The sequence below is a fragment of the Acomys minous genome, assembly GCF_964271855.1.
Source record: "Acomys minous genome assembly, chromosome: 15".
NCBI lineage: Eukaryota > Metazoa > Chordata > Mammalia > Rodentia > Muridae > Acomys > Acomys minous.
Genome location: NC_140497.1, coordinates 99,213,884 through 99,241,220, shown reverse-complemented (window position 1 = coordinate 99,241,220; position 27,337 = coordinate 99,213,884). Strand labels below are relative to the sequence as shown.

General features: G+C 56.8%; 4 protein-coding genes across 5 annotated transcripts in view; 1 reads left to right on the top strand and 3 right to left on the bottom strand.

Annotated features, from left to right (window-relative positions):
- The first annotated feature begins 1,385 nt into the window (after nucleotides 1-1,385).
- Nucleotides 1,386-3,456, top strand: NDUFA4L2 (NDUFA4 mitochondrial complex associated like 2). Its single transcript, XM_084759566.1, has 4 exons — nucleotides 1,386-1,504; nucleotides 1,852-1,940; nucleotides 2,627-2,687; nucleotides 2,779-3,456. Exons 1-4 carry the CDS (start codon nucleotides 1,448-1,450, stop codon nucleotides 2,833-2,835), a joined length of 264 nt encoding a protein of 87 aa, XP_084615692.1. The 5' UTR covers nucleotides 1,386-1,447; the 3' UTR covers nucleotides 2,836-3,456.
- Nucleotides 3,457-3,626: 170 nt separating this feature from the next.
- Nucleotides 3,627-8,858, bottom strand: SHMT2 (serine hydroxymethyltransferase 2). Of its 2 annotated transcripts, none has more exons than XM_084759564.1 (12): nucleotides 8,715-8,858; nucleotides 7,159-7,356; nucleotides 6,616-6,695; nucleotides 6,252-6,452; nucleotides 5,946-6,027; nucleotides 5,673-5,795; nucleotides 5,429-5,568; nucleotides 5,086-5,251; nucleotides 4,813-4,912; nucleotides 4,574-4,729; nucleotides 4,372-4,479; nucleotides 3,627-4,221 (listed from the first exon to the last, which is right to left on the bottom strand). In XM_084759564.1, exons 1-12 carry the CDS (start codon nucleotides 8,745-8,747, stop codon nucleotides 4,094-4,096), a joined length of 1,515 nt encoding a protein of 504 aa, XP_084615690.1. In that variant the 5' UTR covers nucleotides 8,748-8,858; the 3' UTR covers nucleotides 3,627-4,093. The 2 variants fall into 2 exon arrangements, with proteins under 2 accessions (XP_084615690.1, XP_084615691.1); XM_084759565.1 differs by having other exon boundaries at nucleotides 7,159-7,347; nucleotides 8,715-8,855.
- A 2,961-nt stretch (nucleotides 8,859-11,819) lies between these two features.
- NXPH4 (neurexophilin 4) lies at nucleotides 11,820-21,062 on the bottom strand. The gene is made up of 2 exons (XM_084758436.1): nucleotides 20,867-21,062; nucleotides 11,820-13,323 (listed from the first exon to the last, which is right to left on the bottom strand). The coding sequence occupies exons 1-2, from the start codon at nucleotides 20,921-20,923 to the stop codon at nucleotides 12,466-12,468; spliced, it is 915 nt and encodes a 304-aa protein (XP_084614562.1). The 5' UTR covers nucleotides 20,924-21,062; the 3' UTR covers nucleotides 11,820-12,465.
- Nucleotides 21,063-25,266: 4,204 nt separating this feature from the next.
- The window catches only part of LRP1 (LDL receptor related protein 1), a 69,625-nt gene continuing 67,554 nt past the window's right edge, over nucleotides 25,267-27,337 (bottom strand). Inside the window, exons 81-87 of the mRNA XM_084759046.1 lie at nucleotides 27,102-27,263; nucleotides 26,561-26,735; nucleotides 26,345-26,446; nucleotides 26,136-26,200; nucleotides 25,919-26,009; nucleotides 25,675-25,819; nucleotides 25,267-25,564 (exon numbers count right to left, since the gene is read on the bottom strand). Of these exons, the coding sequence (XP_084615172.1) occupies nucleotides 25,424-25,564; nucleotides 25,675-25,819; nucleotides 25,919-26,009; nucleotides 26,136-26,200; nucleotides 26,345-26,446; nucleotides 26,561-26,735; nucleotides 27,102-27,263 (881 nt within the window). The 3' untranslated portion in view covers nucleotides 25,267-25,423. The remainder of the gene's footprint in view (nucleotides 25,565-25,674; nucleotides 25,820-25,918; nucleotides 26,010-26,135; nucleotides 26,201-26,344; nucleotides 26,447-26,560; nucleotides 26,736-27,101; nucleotides 27,264-27,337) is intronic.

Sequence of the window (27,337 nt, the reverse complement as noted above, 5' to 3'; positions counted from 1 at the left end):
ACGTCTCTCCAGGAGTCCTGGCTCCCCAGCTGCCACAGAGTACCAGATGTGCAGCCCAGATGGGCAGCTGCTGGAGCTTGAGCTGCAAGATTGGTATTTAGCACCACCACCACCACCACCCCTAACAGTCCAGGCTCGGGGGCGCTGGTGACAGGACACACCCGCCCTGGCTCAGGATGCGGGTGTTCTGGTAGGACCCTGCTCTGCTCCAGGCTCTGACATCCCATCAGTCCCCCTCCTCCACCCCACCCCCACCCCCACACACATCTCAGTGAGTCTCTGTCTCTTTGTTCTCGCCATGTCTCTGACACTTTATCTCATTATCCGCCGGAGGGAGGCGGAGAGCCCGGACCCCGCAGCCTAATTACAGCAGAGCTTGTCAGCTCAAGGGGCGGGCGAGGTATCGGTGTGCAAGAAAGGGAGGGGCCTCTCAGAAAGGGTTGTCCTCCCTTCCTGTACCCCAGGGAGGCAGGGGCGGGTACATGGCTCGTCCCAGGGGGTGCCCACCATAGGACAAGTTCTGTAGAGGAGAAATGGGGGGGGGGAACTTGCGGGAAGTGGTGATGGAAATGAATATGGGAGTGAAGAAAAGGAGATGAGGTTCATCTTCTGTGTCCCCAAAACCAGTCCTCCAAAGATGGAGGGTGGGGAAGACTTCCTGCCGTGGCAATATAGCATATACCTCAATTGGCTTTTCTCTTCCCTATTTCAACACCTCTTCTAGCTTTCTATGTCTGCTTCCTGCATTCAGAGCTCTTCCTCTAGTCCCAAGGCCAGAGATTAAGTATGGTGGTCTCCTTGGGGAGCTCTACCTTCATCATCTCAAGCCCCTAAAGGGCCACAGCGCGGAGATTCACACACCAACATCCGCCACCTCTTACTACTCTGGGCCAAGCACAGCTCAGTAACTGCCAGGAACAAGAAGAGCTGCCAGGCCTAACACTGCTCATCTGGCCCCTTCTGCCCCGCCCCCTACACAGTGCTGAGGTAGAACCTGCGCTCTCATGGCCCTGCTAACTCCCAGGAGGCTCCAGGTGTGCACAGAAGGTACACTACAGATGCCCTTACTGTTCCAGTGAACACTCCACACACCCATTTTGTTAGAAGGCTGCCTGCCTGCCTGCCTGTCCCACGTATGGATCTCCCCTTAGGTCTCTGGGTGCCAGAGGGGCTCCTCCTTCGGGTACCCAAAAACCCAAGTACAATGGTGTCTCATGGGCCAGGGGTTCCCTATCAGTAAGAGTTGGGAAGGAGAAACCTCAAGGCTCCCCTCAACTATCTCCAGCCTGCTTTGGACCTGGAAAAGCTGGGAGGAAGCAAGCTGGGTGGGGCTGGCTGGCTGGCTGGCTGGCTGGCGGGGCTAAGCTGACCCCTCCCCGATGGGGGGCGGGACCCCAGGGGGAAGGAATAGAACAGATCCACCAAAAAGACCAGACATTGGATCAAGATGACAGGAACCAGTCTAGGGGCCCGCTTATACCGGCAGATAAAGAGACACCCCGGGGTGAGTGCAGTCCCTAGATCCTAATCCCCCTCTTGTCACCCTGCCCCCTAAAGTCTTGCCCCCCCCATCCCCACACCACATCCCCGCTCCTCCAACCCTGCTTCCGGTCGGTCCAGTTTCCTTATGCTCCCAAATCTTCCCAGAGACATTGCACATTCCATCTCTGCGATGTGCCCCATTTCCCTGCACCCTTACTTCGAACAGGATCACTGTAGAGCGAGGGAGAGTGTGCTGAAGCTGCTGGAAGGTAGCAGCACACCTCGGTGAAGACGAAAGGGACAAATCTAGCACTGGGCGAGTGGGAACGGGCAGAGTTCCGGCCCTAAGAGTGCTTGGTTTCTCTGCAGCTCATCCCAATGATTGGCTTCATCTGCCTGGGCATGGGCAGTGCTGGACTCTACTTGCTGAGACTGGCCCTTCGCAGCCCCGATGTCTGGTAACTACCTCAGGGAAGCAAGCAGAGGTCCTGGGTGGGGAGCAAAGTGGTCCGGCTTAGGAATGAAGGTAACGGGTGACCCTAGAAGGGCTCCTTGGTCTATGTCCCTCTTTCCACTCAGCATTTCAGAGGGTCAGAGTGGCCCCTGACTGTAAGAGACTCTCACCTCCCTTACTGGACCACCTGGTGGCTCACTTGTCAGTGGCTAGCCACGTGGGGCAGCTGGAATCCCAGCAGCTCACCACAGGGTTGCCATGGCGACACAGCTCCACTGGCCACGTCTGGCTTTTAGGTACCCTTATGCCTGCCCAGAAGTGCTGTGAGGCTGACAGTGTGGTCTTTGGTGGTACTGGGACTTCACGTCCTGCCAGAGGCATCAGGGGGTCCTCTGACAAGCAAAAGGCCAAACCACTCGCCCACTTCAGTCCTGGAGTGTGAGGCACACTGAAAGCCCTGTCCTTCAGGATTTCTGCCTGATTGGGAGGCGAGGAACCCTAGGGAATCTGTAAGCTAGATCGTCACTCTGTCATCAGATGCTGTGCTTCTTGCCAGCACCTGCTAACATGCCCCTTTCTGCCAGTCTCTAGGAAATGTGCTTCCCTCCCCAGGGTAGGAAACCAGGGGTGGCGACGCTGAGGTCATGTGTAATGTCAGAAGCGACCCTAACCCTCCTGTCCCCTTCACAGCTGGGACAGAAAGAACAATCCAGAACCCTGGAACCGTGTGAGTCCCAATGACCAGTACAAGGTAAGTCTGTAGCGCTACAGTACTCTCCACTCCCCTCCTAGCCGCTTGCTCTGCACCACACACATACAAACTCCCATGTCCGTCTCCACAGTTCCTTGCTGTTTCCACCGACTACAAGAAGCTGAAGAAGGACCGGCCAGATTTCTAAGCCAGGGCCGGCGGCTTCCACTCCATGCCCCAGACCCTAGGGCGTCAGTCTAGCTTCTGCTTACACAGGCTGGATTCCCACGAAGAGGGGAGGCTCCACCCCCACCCTCCTCCCTTGCTCCCTGTAGAGGAAGGGCCTCTGACCCTCAGCTCCAGTCCCACGTGGGGGAGGGGAGTCAAGACTGCAAGCAACCACTGGGGTTGACCCAAAAAAAGGCCCAAGCGGGCTCCCCTCTCCTCCTCCCCCACCCCATGGGCTGGCTGGGTGGGGCACGGGCTACGTGTTGAGCGTGCACTACGTGTGCCAACAGCAAGCAGGGGCCTGAGTGCCAAACGACATGGGGCCTCCCACAGCAAGGCCTGGGGCTGGGGGGGAGGGCGGGGGATGGCTTCTGCCCAGGCTGGGCTGGGCCCGTCCAGGCTACCCACCCTGCCTAGAAGGGCGCACCTCTACCATGCAGGGTACCCCTTTCCTGCCCAAGCCTGCTGCCTCCCATCAGTGACACCCCCTCCCACCTGGCACCTGGGCCTTCCCCCACCCCTCCCTTCCCTTGCTCCTCTGTCCCTGGGGATCAAACAGAAGCAGCCGTGGGCAAAATACAATTTCATTTAACAAATTGAATTTGCTGCGCCTGCTAATCACGTCTGGTGTCGGCTCTGATCAGAAACAGAGGAAGGAGGCTTCAGCCCCGGGGGTCCTTGTGGTGGCGGGAGGGAAGGAGGAATACTTGTTGGGGGAGTACAATCACTGGATGGCCCAGGGGACCCCTCCCACAGTAACAGGAACTCTGGGCAGGTTAGCATTTTATTAGATAAAACAGGAAGGAGGGCCTTTACCCACTCCTTCCTCTGGCACAGCACGCAACTCTCCCCCTCCCCAAGAGAGAGCAAGAGCCCTGCAACACTGAGATGTGGCAGAGGTCAAGGCAGAAGGCTGAGGGGAATGAAGTCGGCTGTGCACCAGCACACCCATAACCCCAGCCAGCACTTGGGAAATGGAGGTAGGAGGGTCAGTTCAAGGCTAGTCCCAGCTAAGTGAGACCCTGTCTCAAAAACAAGCTACATGTGTGTTGGGTGCTTCTTGTAGATACGGTTACAGACCAACCCCTCAGCTACAGACTCTGGAAAGGAGCTTGCGCCTGGGCAAGCCTTCCTCCCTCCACTAAAACCCAGAAAAGATCAGCAACAGCTCTTTTGTGGTCCAGGTGGGCAGAAGGAAGAGTTACTTCCAGTCTGTGGGCCTTGATTCCCAGGCGCCCTCAACGTTCATCAAATCCAGGCATCGGAAACGCCCTGGCAAACTGTTCCACCTGTTGCCGGAGGTTGGCCAAACGCTGACTTGTTTCCGGGTCCTTGAGCAGGAAGGATTTGAAATCCTGGAGCTTGGCTGAAACCAGTGACAAAAGATGGTCTCAGTGCTGCTAGGCAAGGCTGAGGGGCTGGAACAGCAGGAGAGGGGAGGGGAGGGGAGGGGAAAGGAGGGGTGGGGGCCTCAATGGGTGACACCTGGTTGGCTGGGGATCTTGTAGCCACTCACCAGTCTTGCGCTTCACCTCCAAGCCAATGTTGACTCCTTCATCGATAAAATCAACCACTCTGCGGAAGTCATCCTCTCGGAACTGCCGAGAAGTCAATGCTGGGGCTCCTGAGAGAGAGCGGAAGACAGATAATTAGCATAGCCAAGATCCCAGGTAACTACCCAGGATGGGACCCGTCCCTCCTCAGCCCCCAGGTCTCACCAAGCCTCAGGCCCCCAGGAGTGATGGCGCTCCGGTCCCCAGGGCAGGTGTTCTTGTTGGCCGTGATGGACACAAGCTCCAACACACGCTCAGCTCGGGCTCCATCCAGGCCCTTGGGCCGCAGGTCCACCAGCACCAGGTGGGTGTCAGTGCCACCTGTAGGGGACAGTGATGGGGGATTGCAGAGTCCTGGGCCTCTGCCTGAGGCCACAAAGGCCTTCACACACACCCTGGCTTACCAGACACCAATGAGTAGCCTCGCTTTAGCAGGGCATCAGCCATGGCCTGAGCATTCTTCAACACTTGTAAGGAATATTCCCGGAACATGGGGGTGCTGGCCTAGAGATGAGACAGTAGCACCTGTCACCCCAGGGCTCAGGAAAGACCCCATCTTGTTGCCCTACTGAGCAAGACACCTCCCATCTCAGCCATTTCCGTCAGCCTCAGCCTTAGCTACAAGGGAGCAGAATCTCTGGGCCAATGCACCCCGACACAAGGGAAGGCTCCCCAACCTGCTTGAGGGCCACAGCTACCGCAGCAATGGCATGGTTGTGGGGACCCCCCTGTAAGGATGGGAACACAGCAAAGTTGATCCGGTCCTCGAAAGTGTAGGGGATCTCTTGGCCAGTCTTGGGGTCTACGGTCCGTACTCCCTTCCGGTAAAAGATGAGTCCCGACCTGTGGGGAACACCAGTGGTCAGACTCTAGGATGAAGGACAAGTGATGGGAGGAAGGTGGCGAGGAGAGGCTCCGAGTCCGCTCCCTCCGTTCTGTTTGCTGTTCTGGATCCCAGAGGGACCAGCCTCATTGCACCCTCAGATCCCCTAGTGAAGTGTGACCCCAGGGAATTCTGACCTGGCCCCTCGAAGAGTCTTGTGAGTGGTGGTGGTGACAATGTCCGCATACTCGAAAGGTGACGGGATCACCTTGGCAGCCACCAGGCCGCTGATATGGGCCATGTCTGCCAGCAGGTGTGCCTTGACCTCATCACACACCTGGGCGAGTAGAGAGACAGGCCTCAGCCTGGAGAAGACCCCGAGTAGGTATACAGAGGGCGCTGTCCTTCCCAGCCCCCCACCCCCACCAGTCCCTCACCAACCTCTCTCATGCGGGCATAGTCAATGAGGCGGGCGTAAGCACTAGTGCCAGCTATGATGAGCCGTGGCCGGAAAAGCCGAGCAGTCAGTGCCAGCTGGTCGTAGTCAATGAGGCCAGTTTGGGGCTGGACGGACAGATAACCAGTTAAAGCTCAGAAGTGGCCAGAAGTACAGCATGTGCTCCTTGAGGCTGAGGGATGCTCAGAGCTCCAGCCCCTCCCACTGGCCAAAAAAAACCCCACCAGGGCCAAGTGCCCGGGTGCTAGAACACTTACATTGAGCTTATATGGCATAGACTCAAAGAAAATGGATGTGGCAGAGATCCGCTTGACATCAGACATGTAGCCATGGGTGAGACTAGAAAGGAAAGGAGGCCTCAAAGTGATCCAACCGGACTTACCCAGCCACCTCCCTGTTCCTAGAACACCGGTGCTAGCTTGTCCACCCTGTGCTGGGTACTAGGGCCCTGCTTTCCACCAGTGTATCAGGGGACAGGTGTGGCCCATCTTCCTTGGATCTGACAGGTACTGCCCACCACACCCATCATCCATCCCAGCATCCCAACATCCCAGCATGCTCACTGGCCACCGTCGGGCAGGTCCAACCCCATGATCCTATCGTGAGGCCGAAGAAGGGCTGTGTAGGCAGCCAGATTGGCTGGGGACCCCGAGTATGGCTGGACATTGACTCCCCATCGTGCGGGGTCTAGGTCAAAGGCTTCCAGGGCCCGGCGCTGACAGAGCAGCTCGATTTCATCCACAACCTCTGCTCCTCCGTAGTATCTGCCGTGGAGAGGGTACATAAGGGTGCAGACAAAGGAACCCTGGCCATCAGCAAGGGACTGGGTAGCCACTGCTCCGTACACACTAATGGGGCTCCAGAAGGTTCCGCCACTGGGAGTGCCATCCCTGATGCTGCCCTCCAGCCCTCTGGTCTGGCCCTCACCTCTTGCCAGGGTAACCCTCCGAGTACTTGTTGTTCAGACAGGACCCCAGGGCCTCCAGCGCAGCGCGGCTGCAGAAGTTCTGGGGTGGTGGGGGGGCAATGTCAGAAGGCAACGAAGCCCGGCCTTCCCCTGGACTCCCACAGCCCCACCCCTGCCAGAGCCCACAGGCTGCAGGGGTGAGACAGGCTGCACACAAAAAAAGCATGTGTTCCTTGCCAGGTATAAGGCAGGACCAGAAGCAGCATTCTCAGAAAAACTCAGCGGCCATGGTGGGTGACCCCAGTAAGGCCACCTGTCCATTCAACTTGGGTGTCCTAGGTTCCTCTTTCTTCTGACAAAAGAGGTAGGTAGGTAAGGAAGACATGAAACTATGCGGCTATAGAAGCTCCCTAGTGCCCAAGCCCCATAAACCAGATTGGTCCTGCCTTATGTTTCAGAGGAAAGTATAAAGAGAGGAAACAGGCAGAGGAGGAGGCTCTTGAGTCTGACAGGGGGATGACTCACGGTGGGTTTGCTCTTTGGCCCATATCCTCACGTCCTACCTCTGAGGCGATGAGCTCCAGACCACGACACTGTCTGTCCTTCTCCCTCTGCAGTAGCTCCCACATCTCAGGGTCGCTGTCTGATAAACTCTCCTGGCCTGTCCAGCCTCCAGCTGCTTCCCCGGCCTGTGTGGGGGCCACCTTGCTGTGCTGAGCCCGAGCAGCCATCCAGATCAGCTGACCACATCTCTGCAGAGGCTCAAGGTAGAAAAGCCAGGGGTTAGCCAGGTGTGGTGGCGCATGCCTGTGATCCCAGCACTCAGGGAAGCAGAGGCAGGGGAAATCGCTGTGAGTTCGAGGCCAGCCTGGTCTACAAAGAGAGTCCAGGACAGCCAGGACTACACAGAGAAACCGTGTCTTGAAAAAGTAAAGAAAAGAAAAAGAAAAGCTAGGGTTAATTAAAAATTGTCCAGACCTCTCCCAATTGCCCTCGGCCTCGGGTACAGATGAGCCCTCTGGCTGAGTACACAGCCTGGTCCAGCCAACAGACTCAGACCTCACCACCCCCACCCTCACCTAAAAAGCAAGTTCTAGAGCCAAGGTTCAGATCACTATCCAAAGGGCAGTTTTAATCAGCTTTACTCAAACACCACCACCACCCACCCACCACCACCCCTGTCTAAATCTCCCTCCCCATCACCCTTGAGTGACTCTGCAAAGTCACAGAGCAAAGCTTGTCCTCCAGAAGCCCATGTCCCCCCAAATTCAGGAGAGAGACACTGAGGTTCCAGATTCTCCCCACACACTGGAATGACAGGGCCCAGCCTGTGCCTGGAGATGGCTCAGTAGTTAAGAGCACTGGCTGCTCCTGTAGAGGACAGAGGTTCAGCTCCCAGCAGCCACCCATCTGTAACTCCAGCTCCAGGGGATCTGATGCCCTCTTCTGACCTCTGCGGGTACCCAGGCATGCATGTGGTACACACACATAAATGCAACAGTCCTAAAGGGGAGAACTTCCCAACGGAGGAAGACACCAAGTCAACCGGGCTTAACGCCACGGGCTGTCAGGGTAGTTTCCAAAGCAACGAAAGTAGGAGGGTAGACTTCAAGCAGCTCTGGGAAAGAGGTGTGAGCTGGCGGGTGAGAGTGGGGGTAGGGTGAAGGTGTTTGCCCAGAGGGAAGCCAAAATCTTAACACTCTCTCGACCTCCTTCCTGCCCGCACGGCAGCGGGACCCCTGCCTGATGAAAGCTCTGAGGCTCGGTTGCATCATCTCCACGGCTCAGAGCTGGCGGGAAATTTTCAACTCGCTTAGCGAAGCCCGGAACCCCACTTGTTCGCTAGGATACTGGTAACAGGGGGTATGCGAGCCGTTACCCTAAGAACCGTGTGACTTGGGCGATCACCGGACCCTGGGAGGTCTGATCGCCAGAACTGGGGGCCTACGAACCGCCATGTGCGCCCAGGGCTCTCAGGGACTTCCTGGTTAAGCATCCGTTCCCCTGAGGCCCCCGAACACGTGCGGCGAGGAGCCAGGGGAACCCCACTTTGTGAGAAGGAATTAAAGCGGGGTGGGCCTTTCCACTCGTCATCCAGTATCCGGAACCCTGTTCTTACCCGAGTGGTCCAAAGCAAAGAGAAGGGTACCATCGCTACCAGAGGTCACAGGAGCACCGGCCACTAAACTCTGGATCGGTGTAGTAACGGGGTCGGAGCCGACTGCTCTTAGAGCGCATGCGCGAGAAAAATACGGCCCTGAGGTCCGAGTCAAAGGGGCGTTGTCTACGCATGCGTAATGCCAGTCTCTAAAATGGCCTTCTGGGAACTGTAGTTTTTCCTTCATCCTTGTTTCCCATCCGTACCTCCCGGTTTACAGAGCCTTGCCTGAAAGAGACTTAGAGTTCCTTCATGGCCTTTCTTGAAGCTCTTCAGAGTTTTTGCTTTGTTTTTCCTATCAGTTGTCTAGACAAGTGCTTTCTGGTTTGTTTGTTTTCATTTGGTTTGTACCTACCACGTAGCCAGCATTATGGCCCTCTGGGAGTTCCAGACACATATAGAAACCAATATAGTTTCAAACTGTAGAAGACCCAAATCCCTGCTTTAGGATTACAGCAAAAAGAACCACAGTTTCTTCCGTCGTAAAACAATGATGCTTGTGATGGGCCACACTTGGCATTCCAGCGCTAGGGAAGTGGAGGCAGGAGCGTTAGGAGTTCAAGGCTAGCCTCAACGACACAAAGAGGCCAGAGGACCACACGTGAGCCTGTCACACCTTACTCACCCCCAAGCATATAAAAGAGCTTATGAAAGGGATTAAATGAAACTTGGCCTGTGAACCACTTCCCTGTGGATTGACTCACAGACCGCCTCTTCCAGGGCCACTTACCCACTGTCAGCTGACAGCGGTGTCAGCCACCTCTCCTCCTGTCACACTTGTACACTTGTTGCGTTTCATGACTTGTTTGCAGATGACTTATTCCCCAGTAGTCACCAAGTTCTTGAACAGGATCTGACCTCTCCAGGGGAGATTGTAAATGAGCCGGGGACATCTTTTGTATTGTTTTGTTCGTTTTGTTTTTATCAAGACAGGATTTCTCTGTGTAGCCCTGGCTGTCCTGCAATTCACTCTGTAGGCCAGGCTGGCCTCAAACTCAAGAGATCTGCCTGCCTCTGCCTCCTGAGTGCTGGGACTACTGTTGCACGCCACCACCGCCTGAGCTTGGGGACATCTTCTTAAGGCCTGTACTTCAATGGTTCTCAAAGAAACACAACCAAGCCTCTATTGGGGATTCCAGTAAGCAGTGGACATTGTGGCGTGCTAGGCTTGTCACGGCCCTGGCGAGACAAGGGACCTACTGGCTGATGGGCCGGGAAGAGGTAAGCAGCGACAACATGCAGCACTTCTTCACCTCGTTCCCATGTGTCCAGATGACCAAGGAGCAATGGAGATTGGAGGACACAGCCTTGGAGGAAGAATGTTTGTAAGGAAGAGATGGACAAAGCATGGGAGGGGGAGATATGTAATCACCACCGTGAGGGGGTTGTTGTGTTGGGTGGTTTTATTTTTTATTGTAATTATTTTGATTTTAGGGTTGTTTGTTTGTTTGTTCTTGTCTTTCGAGACAAGGTTTCTCTGTGTAGCCTTACTTGTCCTGGATTGGTTTGTAGACCAGGCTGGCCTTGAACTCGCAGAGATCCACCTGCCTCTGCCTCCCAAGTGCTGGGATTAAAGGCGTGTGCCACCTTCATCCAGTTTGATTTTGTGTTTGTTTGTTTGTTTGTTTGTTTAGATACAGTTTATTGATTTCTCAGTGTCTCCCTGGCTGTCCTGGAACTCCCTCTGTAGATTAGGCTGGCCATGAATGCAGAGATCTACCTGCCTCTGCCTCCAGAGTGCTCGGACTAAAGGTGTTGCCACGCCACGCCCCCACCCCCGCCCCCACCGTTTTGTTTTCCTTTCAGTGCTAGAGATAAAATCTAGGGTCTCCTGTGTATGCTGTTGTAGAGTTACAGGTGTGGAGACGCCCAAGCAGGCCGATTGCCGGCATAGGAGCATCCCCAACCTGGATCTCCCCAGTGGCCTCAGTGGGTCTGTAAAGCTTCACTTCTCTCAAGTAATTGCTGCAACAGGCCCCGCCCTGAATGACCTATCTTCCTTCTCCTTTCCCTCCAACAGGCTCCTCATCCTACTAACACGTGTTTGAACCCAGGGCCTTGTGCATGCAAGAGCTACACCCTAGCTCCTGGCGTTTATCTTCTGACGGGTTTTACTCTCAGGCATGTGGGTGTGTGTGTGTGTGTGTCAGATCCATCTCTAACCCAATGTCCGACTGAGCTGTAGGCAATCCTGTGGAGGGCATTGCTCTCCTCCTCCCTGTGGACACCTGCACCAGGGACCCCACTAAGTCAGCCGCTCTGTTCCTCAGCTTGTCTGCACCCCGCCCTCCCAAGCCCCAGTCAGGGGGTCCCAAGGGGAGGGGGGGGCTGCTGAGCTGAGAACTGCTAATGAAGCCGCAGCCAATTAACGCCCGGGCCAGGGTTGGGGGCGGATAAAATTAGCAGCCAAGGCTGCAGGAGGGAGCTGAAGGCGGGGTGGGGGGGGGGCGTGGAAAGGGTAGGGCAGCTGGCTGAAGGGGGCTGTGTGCCAGCGGCTACCAGCAGCGACTCGGCCCCGCCCCTCCAAACCTGCGCTTGTCCCTTCCCCCATCACCTCGTCCCAAGGCTCCCTCCCTCCCTCCCTCGTCCGTCTGCAAACTCAGCGCCCACGAAATTAGGAAGGAAAAGGAAGATCGATGACTCCAGATGCCGCAAACACCGTCCCCCTTCCCTCCCAACCTTCCACTTCCCTCCAGCCCGGTGGAGCTTAGCAGGTTGTCAGCTCTCTGTCCCCGCTTCTCCATCACATTCAAGGTCTTAAACCTCCCCTTCCCCTAAATCTGGATCCAAACAGACTGCGGGAAGTCCCACCTCAGGTCTAATCCCAGTTCTATTTGCCTTTTCTAGCATTCACTCACTTTAACAATCCCCACCTGGGCAGGCTCTCGCCCACTGGTCGGTTTCTCCTTGATCGGGTCTGGAATAAACTCAAAGGAGCTGTGTCTGTCAGTCTTTGCCTCGGTTTCCCCAACAGCCGCCGAGGAAAGAGGCCCTGGCTCAGCCTCCACCAGACAAAACCCCACACCTGCCCGCCCCCCTTTCCTACAAAGGTCTCACACAGGCGAGTATTGGATTTCGCTTTATTTTGTTCCCTTTCTCGTTTGTTTTGGCGATGAAAAAAATATCACCTAGAGGAAACAGCCAAAGGGGGCAGGTGGAGCCGGACTGTGGGCACGGGACGGAGGGAGGGAGGAAGGCAGAGCGCAGGGGCCAGGCCAAGCCCGGGATCAGGACTGTTGCTTCTGCTAGGTTGGGAGAAAAGGAAGGGGCTGACGTGGGGCGCGAGAAAGGAAGGGGGCTAGGTGGCCTAGGGCCTTTAGACACTTAGGTCTTGGGGAGGGGGGTTCGGACCTCCGCTTGGGGAAAGAAAGTACCAGGCCAGGAATCATTAAAACTGCGGGGTGGGCAAAAGGGGAACCAATATGTATTCGTAGGGAACCCTAAGAAAACTTCCAAGCTCCGCCTGCTCCGAGGCTGCGCTCTTGCCCCTCCAATTTACCGCTGGAGGAGACTACCTCAGCCTCAGGGACGCTCGGGGCCACAAGGGAATGGAGAACCACGCTGGCTGATAGTCCCGGGCAAGGCTGTTTTCCTCTACCCTACCCGTAGTGGAAGAAGTGGGGGCAGTCACAGGAGCATGGGGTACAGGAGGGGGGGTCCCACCTAGCGAGGCTGCGATCTGGTGGGAAGCTCGGGGAGCAGGACAGGGGCGTTATCCAAAGTAGGGGTGCTCACTCTGGAAGTTATAGTCTGGGCACACCTTCTGCACCAGTTTGTAGTCAAAACTGAGGAAGGAGACGAAGATACAGATGACTTTAAAAGGCTTGGCGCAGAGCCAGGCGGCCTGGCTCTGCGTGTGCTCAGTAAAGCACACCTGCGACGGGTCGTACAGGCACGGGCGGTGCTTGCGAGCGCGGTTTGTCTTCTCGTATTCCACGTGGCAATTAAAAGCGCGCGACTCTTTGGCCCCGGGCACTCCCAGCGCGCCTCCGAGAGGGCCGGCAAGTGCGCCCCCAAGGTTGGCCCCCAGCCCTTGCCCCGCCATTCCCAGAGGGGGCCCCAGTCCAGGAAGTACCCCTTCTAGTGCCAGCGTAGACTGCAGAGGATGAGGGGCAGGCCCAGGCAGCCAGACGCCCCCGAACTCCACGCGCTTGGAGGGCGGCACGATACTGACGCTTAGGTTACCCAGGCTGGACGAATTGTGACGGAAGTACACACTGAAAGTGCCGTTCACATGGTCCACGATCTTGCCGGTCACCAGCAGAGAGAACTTGAGAGTATGCACACGAAAGTAAAAGTCCCCCCAGCCGAAAATCTTCTTGGCGCGGGCCGCTTTAATGGATGGCTTCCTCTTAGTGCGCGGCGCGGGCAAGCCGCCGGCAGCCCCGGGCTTCGCCAGCGCCCGGGTGTGGTTAGCGGGCCAGGCCCAGCTCCAGGAGCGGGTTGCGCCCAGACCCTCGGAAGACCCGGGTGCTGGGAGCTGCTGGCCGCGGGCGCCCCCTCCGGCCATGGCGGGGCGCAGTTCCAGGTACTGCGGCCTTCCGGACTCAGAGATTTGGCCACTGACTGCCTGTGTGGGAAGAAAGGAAAAAGACGCTGTACTGGACAGCCCGCGGCGGTGGCTCAGGGGTGTGTTTGGGGCCAGATCTTGTAACCCTTTGGAGCTCTGTGATCTTGGACGAGTCAGCTCTACGCCTAGCTAATACACCTGTGAAATGACCTGATAATCCTGGGTTGTCACACAGCTCCAGGGTGGGCATAAAGACAAAGCCTGCTTTGGTGTTGGTGGTTAATGGGGAAAGCGCTTCCTGATAGTCTGGCTTGTGATGTTCCCGGTCATGCGCCTGAACTGGGCAAGCAACAGAGGCCTAGCCACCTCCAACACTAAGCGAGCTTCCTGGCTTCTGCAGAGACTGGCTCTGAGCAGAGAGAATCCCAGACCATGGGTTGAAGCTTGGAGAATAAAGGGGACACTCCTCCTGTCCCCTTCCCCTTGGTGTGGAAGGGCTGGAGGAGTCACCCTGCGCGCCCACGCCCCCGGTGCTGGTCGGTCGTCTCCGGTGGCAGGGGATCTGGGAGACAGCCCTGATGCGTGTTCAAGATGGATTGAGAGGCGGGAGCAGTCGGGCCAGGTCCGGGCCATCAATTATCTTGGGGTGTGTGTGGAGGGGGTGGCCGGGGAGTGAAGGAGCAGGGAGAGAGCGACAGGAGAGTGAGAGGAAGAAATATGGAGACGCCGCTCCAGCACAAGGAGCGGGAGGGAGAGGAGCAGAGCGTGTCAGAGTGTGTCAGTCAGCCTGCGCTAGACACCGCCGCCGCCGCTACTGTGGCCCTGACTGCCTGCAAGTCCCTTGGGAGAGGCAGTCCTGTGTGTGCCCAGGTGGTTGTTATCTTGAAATGGTTGTGTATATGTGTCCATCGGTTCTGTCTTGGTTATCTTGTACATATTCAATCTGTGAAGGCTCGTGTGTGTGTGTGTGTGTGTGTGTGTGTGTTTTAATTTTCTGTGTGTCTGTATGCCTATGTATATCAGCCTGAGGAGGGTGTGTGTGTGTGTGTGTGTGTGTGTGTGTGTGTGTGTGTGTGTCCCTGTCCGTCTGCTTTCTGTGGCTGCCTGTCCATTGTGTATTTGTGCGTGGATTACCTGGGGGGGGTGATCTCTGTGAAGCTGTGTGTCAGTTTGTGGTGGTGGCCTGTGTATAGCTATGGCATGTATGCTTGTGTACAGGGTGGCTGTGTGATTGTCTAGAGGTGCCACATTTCCTGTGTGTGTCCCTGGGTCAGGATCTTTCTATGGGGGTATCTCCATGGTGTGGTGACAGTGGTCTGTGTTCATACCACAGGAGTGAGTGTGTGTCTCACACACACATGCACACACACACATGCGCACGCACAACACACACACACACACACACACGCATGCACTCACGCACGCACAGCCTGCACAGATTGTATATGAGTGACAGGCATGCTGACTTGCAGGGTGCTTGAGGAGGGGTAAAGAGCCTGGAAGCAAGAGTGGGTGACCCCTCTGTTTGCGTACACCCGAGTCTATCCACTGTGTCCACAGGGACAAGAATGGCCGAGCAGGGCTAGAATCTCTCCTGGCTGGTCTCCGTCCCTGCAGCTCTGCGATCCCAGGTTATTAATGCTGCCGCCACCCGCTCGCTCGTCATACATATTTATCGCCCCCTCATTCCCTCTCCCATCCAGCCCTCCTCCCAACCCAGGTGAGGGGGGTGGAGGTGGCAAGAGTGATTGACTCACGAAGACAAGCTTGAGCTGGCATCTAACACCCAGAGGGTGCACCTGAGTAGAACTAGGGAAAGAGGCTTAAGATGGGACGGAGGAGGGGGGGTCGCCAGGGAAGAAGCCCCAGGGGTGGAATTGAACTCCAGGCAGTGGGTTGGAGGTAGGAATGGGTGGGTATGGCTTCAGGGAAAGCCTTGTTGAAGTTATACCCCCCCCCCCAATCTCTGCCCCTCTGGACCAAACCCTTCCCATTTCCAGCCGGCACAGCGCTCCCCCCCCAACCTCCTCCCCCTCCCCCAGCTGCTCAGAGCTAGGACATCAGATGCCTCCAGCTACACTTTCCCAGGACATCTTAGCACTCTCTGTCCTGCACCCAGCCTGGGACCTCTCAGGGCTGGTAGGCTCATTCTCAGAGGAAGGACTAGGTGGAAATGAGGTTTGGCAGGGCAGAGAGAGGTGCCAGGCTGTTCCCCCCCCCCACACACACACACCTCTGATCCCAGACAAATTGCTGTCTCTGCTTCTGTGATCCTGGCAAATCCCTGGGCTTTGGTACCCACAGCCCCCACCCACTGCTGGAGGCAGCTAAGATAAAAAGGAAGAGTTGGGGGATAGAGCGACCTTGGGGGGTAGAGAGCTCGGACTGGGAGACTGGGAGGGGAGAGAGAGAGAGAGAGAGAGAGAGAGAGAGAGAGAGAGAGAGAGAGAGAGTCTGGGAAGAAACGAGCCGAGAAATGGGAACATGGAATAAAATAAAATAAAATCCTCCCTCTGGCTTCCTTGATCGCTCTCGCTCTCTCTCCCTCTCTTGCTCTCCATCTTTCACTGTTTTTTTTTCCCTCTCTTCCCCCCCCCCCCACTCTTCTTTCAATCTCTCTGTCTCAGTTTCTTCCCCCACTCTGCCTCTAATCTCCAGTTTGAGGAGGGACCCTCTGCATGACGTTTCTGTCTCTCTAACCCTGGCTCTGTCCTTCTGCTCTTCTGGTTGTCAGTCTCCAGCAGTGAATGGGGGACAGAGGATAAGGGGAACAAGGTGGTGAGGGAGCCTCCTTTTTGCCAGAGCCCATCCCCCCCAACAACCGAGGGCCTGAGTGGGGTGTTGACCAAGGAACCCTCCCTCTCCCCCCCCAACTTGAAAGCTAGTTTAATTAAACTAATTGGGCTCAGTGACATTTGCAGAGGGGAGAGGCTAGCCGGCTGGCTGTCAGTTGGGATGGGAGGTGGAGGTGTATGGTGGTTGGGGGGGGCACTTACTGCAGACTCTTTCAGGCCTCCTGGGGAGGAATTCAGCCAAGAACACTTTGCCCCAAGGCAGCAGGCCCACGCACCTGAGGGGGAGTTGAGGCCATCTTCCTGATGCTAAACAAACCCTACCAAGGCAGAGGGAGGCAGGGGCTCTTTGGGGATGGGACTCCTGGGAATTGAGAGGGAGGATCAGGCTGTCAGGCCCCCTTAGCCGCATTGCAGGGTGCATTCTCCTGGGCCTCCCGCCTTAGCCCATTGCTTCTCTCTTCCCCTTGGGTCAGACCAAGCTTACAGATTTACCAGGGTAGGAAGCACCCTGTGTTTGAGGAAGGAACAGTTTAGGCCTGGGTGGAGAAGCAAGTAATGGTACACGGAGTCCCCCCAAAGTAGAGGCCCATCACTGCAGTCAGGTCAGGGTGGGGGTGAAGTCTGGCTGGGAGCTGGAAATAAAGAAGGCATGTATTTGGGGAGGGGGTGGACGGGGCCGGACAGGCTGAGGTGAATATTAGGGCAGACCTGCACTGGGACTAGGATTGGGTACTGACTGGGCTGGTAGAAGCTTAGGGGTACAAGGATGAGGATGCTATAAGGATAGACTTGGGGGACAAGATCAAGGAGATTGGAAATTGTGACTAGGTAGAGACTCAGAAGTCCATGGGCTGGAAGGAAGAAGGTAGGGTATAGGGTATGGAAGAGAATGGGGACCTAAAGTGAGACAGGCATGGTCAGCGAGGACAAATGGGCACTGGAGGATGGGACAAGGAGACAAGATGCAGGCACAAGATGGGCCAGAGCAGAAAGAAAGGAGTAAAGATGATTCTTAAGAAGAAACAAGAGTGCTGTGACAGATAGAGACCTGGGAGATGGGGTGGGGGAAGCCATTGGTTGCGGGGGGGGGGGGGGGATGGGGAAAAGGAAGGTAATAGGCAATACGGTAGAAACAAGAGCTTGAGGACAGGTATTCAGACGAGATGGAGGGAACCGCAGAAGGCCAACCTCAGGATCAAGTTTTGGAGGGGGCCAGGCAAGTGGAGGGAAAGGTACCTCTTCCAGCCACTACTACAGAGCAGGGATGAGGGCCTGCTGGTGAGGTGGGCTCTGTCCTTGGGCCAACCGCCCTCTTCCCCCACCCCACCCAGCTCCCCCCCCCCCCCCCCGCCCCGCAGCAGCCCCACCCGCTCGCCTGCCCGCGGCCTGCTGCGCAAGGCTCACCGTTATCTGAATTTTGATTTTATTTTATTTTATTTTATTTCCCTGCTTCCTAGAGCCGGCGCGGTACCCCCGGGAACGGCCGCCCCCCCCGCCCCCAGCCCCGCGCCTCACTTTATTATTGCAATAAATGTGCCTATAAAGGCGCTGGCTCCAGGGCGCGGTGGGGGTTGGAGGTGGGGGGGGAACCGCGGAGCGGGGATGTAATTTCCCGAAGCCTGAGCCGGAGGGGGAGTGGGCGGGGTGGAGGTGGAGGAGGGGCAGGCGGGGGAGAAGGGGAGACTCGCCAATTTCCCGTGCTCAAGGCCGCGCTCCCAGCTCCCTATCCCGGTTTGCTTCTTCTACTATGTATCTTGGGAACCCCGCTGAGCTGGAGCCAGAGGACCTCTTATCGCAACCTGACCCCTTCTCTGTTAACCTTGTCCCCTTGCCCAGACCACGCCTATACTGAGCTACAGGGTTCTCTCTATTCAAAGTTCCCTAGTCTCTTGCCTCCGACGGTCCCTCCACTTACCCGCTGGCTTTCAAGGATTATCTTGCCGCTTTTCGGCGGCGGGTCCCTGACCCTAGTGACTCATCTTTACCTTCCTCGGCTGGCTTCATGACCAAATATCTCCAACATTACCCACCTCCAAGATCTCTGTCTAGCTCCGTCACCCAGCCCAACCTGTGACCCTCTCTCTCGGTAGATTCTCCTTTCTAACAGTGCCCCTCCCACTTAGGATGCGAGGCTTGGCTGCAAGCTCTGGCCCAAAGGGACTGTCACTGTAGACCCCTCCTCCAGTGTCCCTGGCCCAGCTGCGGCCCCTGATTACCACACCCCCCCCCAAATCCCAGCCAGAAGCTCTGGGCCCAAGCCCAGGCTGTTCGTGCCTAAGTGGCCCAGCCAGAGATTAGTCAGGGGGCTCCAGGAGGGGTAAGGAGGTGGGAGGCGTTTGTTGGCGCAAGGGTTGTGGCTAGCCTGGACTGTGAGAGAGGCTTGCAGGTCTAATCCTTCCCTGAGGCAAGGTAGAGCTGAAAGGTCCCAGAGGGCCCCCGCCCCTGCCCTCCCCCAGCTAATTAGTAATTAGTAATTAGTGATTAGTGACTATTGATCGCCTGCTGTTTCTCCCAGTAGGCAGCTGCTTTGGCAAGGGGCAAGGAAGGCAGAGATACAGAGGGAAAGGGGTTGAAGGCTGCATTGGAAAGAGCCTGAAGCAGCCAGGCCAGCCAAGAGGCCAGAGCCCCTGGAGCTATGGGAGCCAGGAGTACCAGCCCCTGAGAGGAGTCTCAGAGGCCTACAAGTAAGGGGAAGAAAGCAGAGTGCTCCGGAGGGACCCAGGGTTGGCAGCACTGATGGCCAAGATTTCCCAAAGAGCTGAGAAACTGTGTCCACCACTTCCTGTCCTGGTGTCAGCCTCACCTTTTGCCCTTTGCCCACTCCCAACACTGGCATCACGATATCCCTGAATGCAGGCGCATTCAGGCAAACACACCCAAAGCTCACAACCCATGCTCACACTCAGCTAGACTCAAAGCTGTGAGCACACAAGTGTACACTCAGGAACCCAGACTCACAGGCAAATAACAGATGTGCTCTGGCAGGCAAATACATCAGAGGCCCCCCTCCCCTGCGGGGGGGGGGTGGTGTCTATACATGTGCATACATCGTCCTGCTCCTAACTCAGTGTGAACACATCTCTTTACACGGCTTTATGAAAAGCCACACGTATCCGTATCCATATACCACGCATTAAGCGTAGACTCTCAGGCGTCCACAGGCTGGACCAAATGGCAGATAGGCAGGCAGTTTCCTGATGATTCCAACACAGCCAGCCCGCAGCTGCAGCTCTCTCTCACAGCGGATAGATTCCCATCTCTCATATCCTTGTGCCTACTCTCCCTCAAGTCTAGACCAGATGTTTCATTCCCCTTCAGGGGGCAAAGGAAATTAAACCAGATCTGTCCACAGGGGAGTTAATTTGATGGGGGGAGGGGGCGGGGGAGGCGATCAGGGTAACGGTATCAGCCCTCTCCTTTCCTCCTCTGTGACCCCAGGCCTTCACACACTGTGGTTTGAGGCTTTCTCCTCTACTGCAGCCTTGCTAGGGGTAAAACCAGGCCTCGGGTTCAAAAGAAGGTCCTGTCAGAGGCAGTCATTCTTTTACACCCAGAGCTTTTCTTTCTTTTTTCTTTTTTTTTCTTCTTCTTCTTTATTTATTTAGTCCAGCTTCCACCCCCTCAAGGTCACTAGGCAGCCAGGATTGGGAGAATCGGAGGAGCCTGCTACTAGGTCACTGCTCAGTGGGGCAGTCTCTACCCTCCTGTAGTTGTTGAGGACACCACACCAGGGCTGGGGTCCGAGTGTGGTAGAGGAAAATTATTGGACTCTTTTAGGGGTTAGGGGACTGAGGTCCAAGAGTGTGGCATCAACTACTTAGCCTGAAACTACTAGGTAGGCTATAGTTGAGAATGGAAGTTGGGGGCCAAGGTCTAGACAACCCTTGTGGACCACACACCAGGGCACCAGGGCTGTAGTGTGGAGCAAGCACAGTCACCCAAGCAAAGACAGTGTCTCCGAGGCACACCAGCATAGGCATTCACCCTGGGCCCCACTGCTAAACGCCAAGGTTTGGTTCGCCCGGACACATGTTAGCACACAGGGATTGGTTTCCACCCACACACTCCACATGAGCACACTATGTATATAGGCGGAAGATCTCAAGTCTCGCAGGATGAGGTCTGGGCCCTCTTGGCCTTGGGGTCTTCACCCAGAAACCCCAGGAAAAGAAGCAAGAAAAAGGGTGGGGGCAGGGAGGAAGTGGGAGGAGAGAAGTCCCCTCCCAGGCAGCAACCTCTGTCCACCGGGCGCGAGAGAGGGGGTGTGTGTGTCTGTGAGGTTGTGCAGGGGAGAGGGTGTCTCCGCGGGAAATGAGTGTAGCCAAGTTCAGCCCTGCCGGTGTGGGTCCGTGTAAGCGCGTGTGCCTGGCCAGTGTGTGCTTGGGTCGGAGAGCACACCTGGCATTGTGACAAGTAAGGAGAAGAGAAATGGGAAGGTAGAAGGTGAGGGGTGGAAGGACAAACAGAGAGGAAGGCAAGCGAGGTGGTGCGGAAAGAAGGCTAGGTTAACACCCGCTGGCTTGTCTGTCTGTCTCGCACTCCTTCTCTGTCTGGCGCACTTGGCGGGTCGCGCTTTCGTTCCCTCCCCCGTCACGCCTGAAGCCCGGCCTCCACCCCGCACCTTCTAACCCTCAGCCAACTTGTTCTGGGAGCGTGCCAGTCCTAAAGCGGGCAGTCTGTCCGTCCGTGTCCCCAACGAAGCACAAAGTTGGGATGCTTAGTGCTGGGGGCGGGCCGGGCGCACGGGGCCCCTAGCACGCAGGGTTCCTGGTGTCCCGGACCCCGCGCCTAGGCTCTGCCACCCTTACCTTCCTAAGGAGCCAAGGACCAAAGAGCAAGAGGAGCCATTCTGGGAGCAGCCGCATCTTCCCGGGTGGCCGAGCGGGTCGGGCAGGGCGGGTCCCAGAGCTGGCGGGACTGGGTGCAAGGCGAGGGGCACCGGGCGGGCGGAGGCACCAGCGGCTGGAGCCGGCAGCTCAGCCCGCGGATTGAGCGCGGAGCTGAGCGCGGCGCTGGGGGCGGGGCGCGGGCGGGGGAGAAAGTTGGGTCTGAGTCGGCGGGCGGGGGGGCGGGGCTCCGTCGTGCTCCAATCCGGGCAGCGCCCCGCGCGCCCCCTCCCGCCCAGCTGGGGGCACGGAAGGTGACTTTCACCCTGACACGCCCTGGACACGCCCCTGGTTCAGGTGTGAGGCTGGAGAGGGTCTAGGGGTTTGGGACCGGCGCCCCAAAGACGCCTGATGTAGGCTCAGGTGAGGGTTAGGACAGGGCGTAGGGCTCTGGGCTTAGGACTGTGCACCGGAAGGGGGCATCTCCAAACAGGAGCCCCGGCAGGCTCGTCGGCGCGGCAGGACCAGGGTCCCACAATACCCGGGATGGGGGGCGGGCAAGGGCCTTCTCTGCTCCTGTCCGAGGTGGGTCTGGGGCAGAGTGGGACAGGGGCCGAGGTGAGGGCGGGCGGAGCCTCGGGTGACTATCACCGAGCGAGGCGCTGACGGGGATGGATGGGCGCCCCGCGGCTCATTCGGCCTGGAGATGAGAATCATTGATCACGGACGGAAACCCCATCACGTCTGTCAATAGGGCTGACAAACGGCGCCCACCGCCCTGCCCCCGCCCTCCATCCCGCCCCAAAGCACCTCTGTGGTGGCCGGGACCCCATGGCTAGACCGGCTTGTTTAAGTTAGCGCCTCGACCCGCATTGCTGACCCTTGCCCAACCCAGAGCGCCCTTGCGTGGGGGCTGGGCACAAAGTCCTCAGGGCCGTCTGTCTGCCCAGCCTCTTGGTACAATCCCTGTGCTTTTCGCTTTTCCCTCCCGCAGTCCCGTCTTCCACTCCCAGCGCTGGCGCTCTCTTCTCTCTCTCTCTCTCTCTCTCTCTCTCTCTCTCTCTCTCTCTCTCTCTCTCTCTCTCTCTCTCTCTCTTCCTGTCTCCTTCCCTGTCTATCTCTGTCCTTGTCTCTGTCCCCAGCTCCAGCACTGTCTCTGTCCTCATCCACTGGGCTGCTTCTTCATGTTTTCTCCTCCCACTGGTCTCTCTCTTCCCTGCCCAGGAAGTCATCAGCTGTCAGCTGTTGCTATGCGCTGTGGCTGGGGCTGAGGTGGTGGTACCTAGACAGCAAGAGATAGAAGAGACAGGCCCTCACCTCAAGATTTGTCTCCAGGCATACACCACTTCCATAAGTCCCCTGCCCCACTGGACCAAACTACATTCATATACAGACCAGCACGGAGAGGCACACAAGCACACACAGATGGACACACATGATTTATACACACAGGAGCACAAACAGCAAGCTACCTCAAAGCCCTCTCTCCTGCCTTGACAGAGGCAGATACTCACGGACCTGGACACACACACACACACACACACACACACACACACACGGACCGGCAATCTGAAAGGCAAGCCTAAGAATATGAAAAGAACAGACAGACACATCTAGGATGTGGCAGACACCAAGAAGAGGGTCAGGGAAAGGACAGAGATGCTGAGGAGTGTGACGTGGACTCAGTGACACCCACAAAGACAAACACCAGGGCACAGCAATTTGGCTGCGGTCAGGGCCAAGAGAATAAAGGTAGCATGTGTCAAAGTGTCAGGAATAAGGCCAAACGGCCCCAACCAGAATCCAGGGCTGACCCCCAGCACAGGGTCTGCTTTAGTGCTGGGTGAAGGCAAAGAGTAATCCCAAGTCTTGGGTGCTCAGAGGAGCCCAAGGCTAAAATCTCCATCTTTAGGGGACCTGATTCCCCCCCATCACCATTTTAGCTAACCTCAGGTCATCTGATTCTCTTGGAAAACACACACACACACATACAGGCGTGTGCACAGTACTTATCTCTGGGTCGTTTCCTGTTCCTGAATCTCTCCGTCTGAGCATATCTGCCTTTCCTTTGGTCAGCATCAGTCTATGTGGCTGTCTGCTGTCTTTTTGGTTCTTGAGACTCCCTGCCATTCGGCAGGGTGGATTGCTGTGAGATGGTGGACCCTTCTGGTCCTGGCCAGTAGAGGGAGGGTGCTAACCAAAGTGGTGTGCTTTCTAAGCCGCAGCTGGGGGCCTGTCTTGCTCTACCCAGGATCTTGAGGTGACAGGCAGAGAATCAGTGGCTCCCGGGAGGCTACAGATGCAGGCTGGCAGAAGGAGGGGCTGAGAGGGTGGGACTGCTGCTTGGGAAGCGAGCAGGCTCCTGGCGGGGGTGGGGTGGGGGCTTCAGGAGGAAAGAAGATGGCTGACAGAGGGTGGAAGGGTCAGCACAAAATAGCCCCAGGGAAGGAAGTGAGAGGCTGGGCTGGGGTCCTTCGCAGGTGCACAATTAGTGAGCTGAGCTTTAGGATAAGCTGTGCTACAGGAGTGCCGGCGCCACCTGGTGGCCAGAAGGAGCCACATGCCTATCGCTTGAGGATCAATAAGGACGCCCGCTTTTTTTCTTCCCCCAGCAGGGTTGCTCACTCCAGAGCTCTAAGGAGTCTGAGGAAGCTAGGAAGATCTTGGAGCGGGAGCTTCAGGAGTGAAGTGGGAGATGGAGGTCTTGAGGATGAGAGAAAATTGTATGTGCGCCTACCCATAAACCCCCAAAGGGAGGAAGTGAGGGAGAACCCACTGGAGCTGGTGAGGCTAAGAAGCTGCGCCGTTCCTTTGGGAGGCATTGTTTGCTGCTGTCCAGAGAGCAGGGTTCTGACCCTCTCTCACTCTCAGCCCTGGACAGTGTAAAGATGGATAACTTGCAAGAGGTTCACTCCCCTTTGGGAGACAGTCAAGGAGATCCGGGATAACTTAGACGACGGCGAGGCCTTTTCCTGGTAACTCCTGGAATGCCTACAGTGTTTGGTGAGGGCCTGGCAAAACTGTCTTGCTGGCTCCAGCTCAGCTGTTCTTCCCTCTAGCTCCTCCCCTAATCCAGGTTTTGTTTGTTTTGCTTCAAGACAGGGTTTCTCTGTGTAGCCTTGGCTGCCCTGGACTCCCTTTGTAGACCAGGCTGGCCTCGAACTTGGAGGTTTTCTTGCCTAGTGCTGGGATTACAGACCTGCACCACCACGTCCTGCTCCTAATCTAGATTTTTAATTGGAAAAAAAAATTTATTCTGGGTGTGTGTGAGAAACTGTAGATGTGGAGGTTGGAGAGCGGTTTAACGGAGCCACGGCTCACAGTGAGATGTCAACATTTCAAAAGGAGCCTGGAGCAGAGAGCTGTAGCCGACCACCCTGAAGGCCTTCATGACCCAATGTACTCAGTTCTTCTGGGGTGGCATCTCAGTGTGGGACAGGTGCACAGTGCCAGGTATAGAGCAGTGTTGCGAGGGGCCAGGGGACACCAGCGTAAGTCGCAGCATAAGTCTCAAGGTCATACACCAAGAAAAACAGCTCTTCCCTGCCATAGCAAGACAGGAGGATGGAGCCAGGCTGGAGACATGGACCTTAGGATTCTCAGGCCCACCTCCAGCGTGCAGCAGGGCTCCCTCTGGTGGCTGAAACAGGCAAGTGCAGCCTCGGCTCCCAAAATCTCACACTAGCATGCAGACTCAGTGGTTGTGGTTTTTTTTTTTCTTTTTTCTTTTTTTTTTCTTTTTTTTTACAATTTTATTTATAACAATATCTGTGTTATTTAGTTGTAAAGGAATTCAGCAAAAATTATTAAAACGTTCACGTCCCCAAAATGGGGCTGCCCGCTTGCCCTTCCTTGGTGTGCCCCAACTCTTCCTGGTCCTCAGGGGAGGCGGGAGGCTGGGGGGACAGTTACCAAAGAATGTGTACAGCCCTAGGAGCCACAGTGGTGGGGGGCACCGGAGATGGGAGAGAGGGCCTGTCTGGAAGAGATACTGAGTATGGTTGTCTCAGAGGTCCCCCTAAAGTAGTAGCTGGGGATTGGGGTGGCATCCCTCAATAACTAAACAAACTCTTATCCTTTTTTTTTTCTACCTCGGCCAGAACCAAATCTTCCAGACAGGGTCAGCAGAGGACTTTGCCTCCCCAGAAGTAGCGCCCAGAGAGCTGAGGAGGAGGAAGCTGGGATAGGGCCCCCCGTCAAGTGTCTTGCACGGGCGGAAGGCAGTGCCACCAGCTTCCAGGGGTGTGTTTGGGAGGGAATGCATGTGGGGGGGTCCTGCATATCTTTGAGCCACAGAGCCCTCCTCGCCCCTTCGAGGCAGCATGGGGGAGGGGTTGCTGAGGAGCAGGCAGGAAGGAGAATGCAAAGAGATAATACTGTGCTCGCTTGCTCACTCACATATAAAAAGTAATTCCTTCATTTTTACATTTGTACATCCGGCAGGGCCGGAGAAGGGCTGGCTGAGGGGGTGGGGGGTGGGGGTCATGAAGGACTCCTCTGGCAGGGCTTTCTCGGGACTTCCGTTGCGGGGCAGAGCCCTTACGCCAAGGGGTCCCCTATCTCGTCCTCAGGTCCCCGGCCCAGGAGTTCTCGCTTCTCGTCTGTGCTGGCCAGGGAGTGGCGGCTGCCATGGCCCCCCATGTAGAGTGTGGCATACACTGGGTTGGTGAAGTTGGTAGGCTGTGGAAAACGAGACGCAGTAGGCGGTTCAGATGGCGGTTACAACGCCCTACAGCTCCTGCCTCTGAGCCACAGCCAACACACACCCCAAGCCTTCGGACCCGGCATACCTTGTCAGGGTCAAGGGCGAAATCAGCATCCAGCAGGCCCCCAACGTCATCCGGCTCCCCGCCTTCGTACATCTTGTAGGTAGGGTTCCCAATTTCCACATTCATGGCCCCATTGGTCATCCGCTGGTGCTGGAAGCCCTTAGCCCTGAGGGGAGAGGTGGGAGTCAGGGAACAGTGATGCTGGTGAGGTGACTGGATTGCGACGTTTTAACAGGCGGGATTTCCCAGACTCCGAGTGGCTCACCCTCGGACTCGCCGCTTGTACCAGAACACCACTCCGGCCACCAGGAGCAGCAGAAGCAACAGCAGCAAAGGGATCAGGACAGAGGTCATATCTGGAAAGAGAAGTTAAGGAAACTGGGTCGAAAGCCCAGGGGAATGGGAGGAGCAAAGCTCTTGCCCTAGGTCTCGGCAGTCCAGCGGGGGGGGGGGGGGGGGGTCGGCGCCATCCCACCACTTACGCCCAGGCTGTTGTTGACTGACAACCTGCTCCTCGCAGCGGGGTCCTGTCATATGAGGCGGGCACCTGCAAGGCAGGAAGGCAAAGCTGAGCGGGCAGGCATCTCCTCTGCGACCACTGTAGTCACACGGAAGCCAGGCAGAGAGACACGGGGGCCTGAGGGAGAGGGTACAGCCTGTTCCTGGGTGGGGAGGCCCAGGCCCAACTCACTGGCACTCAGGCATCATCTTGGTGTTCATGGTGCAGGAGCCACCGTTGCTACAGTGATCAACGCAGGTCAGACAACTGGGGGCTACCCGGCCGTCGGTGCAGCTGTGAAAAGGAATCAAGGTCTGGGTCTGCGGCCAGCAGGAGGGTATCTGGTGTTAAAACAGGACCAGGACCGGGGCTAGGAGTGGCAGAGCGCGGAGGCAGGGCCTTACTCACTTGCAGGTGACGTCCCCGGTCTGCTTATTAACCACACAGGCACCTTGGAGACAGCGGCTACATTTGTTCACCTCACACCTCGATCCCTCAAAGTAGACAGTGCAGCGGCATTGCCGGGAGCCGTCAGCAGCCATTTGACATGTGCCGAAGTTTTCACAGTAGCCTGAGCACTGCCCTGGGGTGGGGAAGGGACAGCGAGTGCCTCAAGCCCTGCCTTCATCAGGGTCTACCATGTATGGGCGAGGACCTGTGGGTGACTCCCACCTCCTCCCGAACCCCCTACCACTGCCTTGTCACGGTCCCCAGGACACAAGGATACTGCTAAGGATTCAGGCAGGGCATTCCTTTTTTTTTTGAATAATCCCAATTCTTGGAGGCTCCCTGCACCAGGGAGGTATAGCAACATGGTGGACAGCCTGGGCTTGGTTCATCTGCACTCGCCTTCCCTCCTCTTGGTTTGCCCCTACAGTGGTTCCTTCCTGTTCCCCTCTTCCTTGGGGGGGGGGAGGGGGAGGTCAAAGAGGGGAGCTGATTCACTCACGGTACTGGCAGCGGTCACCCAGGAAGCCAGGTAGACATCGGCACTGGGGCTGGTTGCCCTGGTTGACGGTGCAGGTGCCATTGTTGGCGCAGTAGCCTGCACACACCTGCTGAGTGCATTTGGGGCCCGTGAAGCCGGTGGGGCACCGGCACGTGGGCATGCCTGGTGGGAGAGGATTTGCAAATGGGTCTGTGGCACTAGGGACCACCGGGGCCTACAGCAGGGCTGGGAGGGAC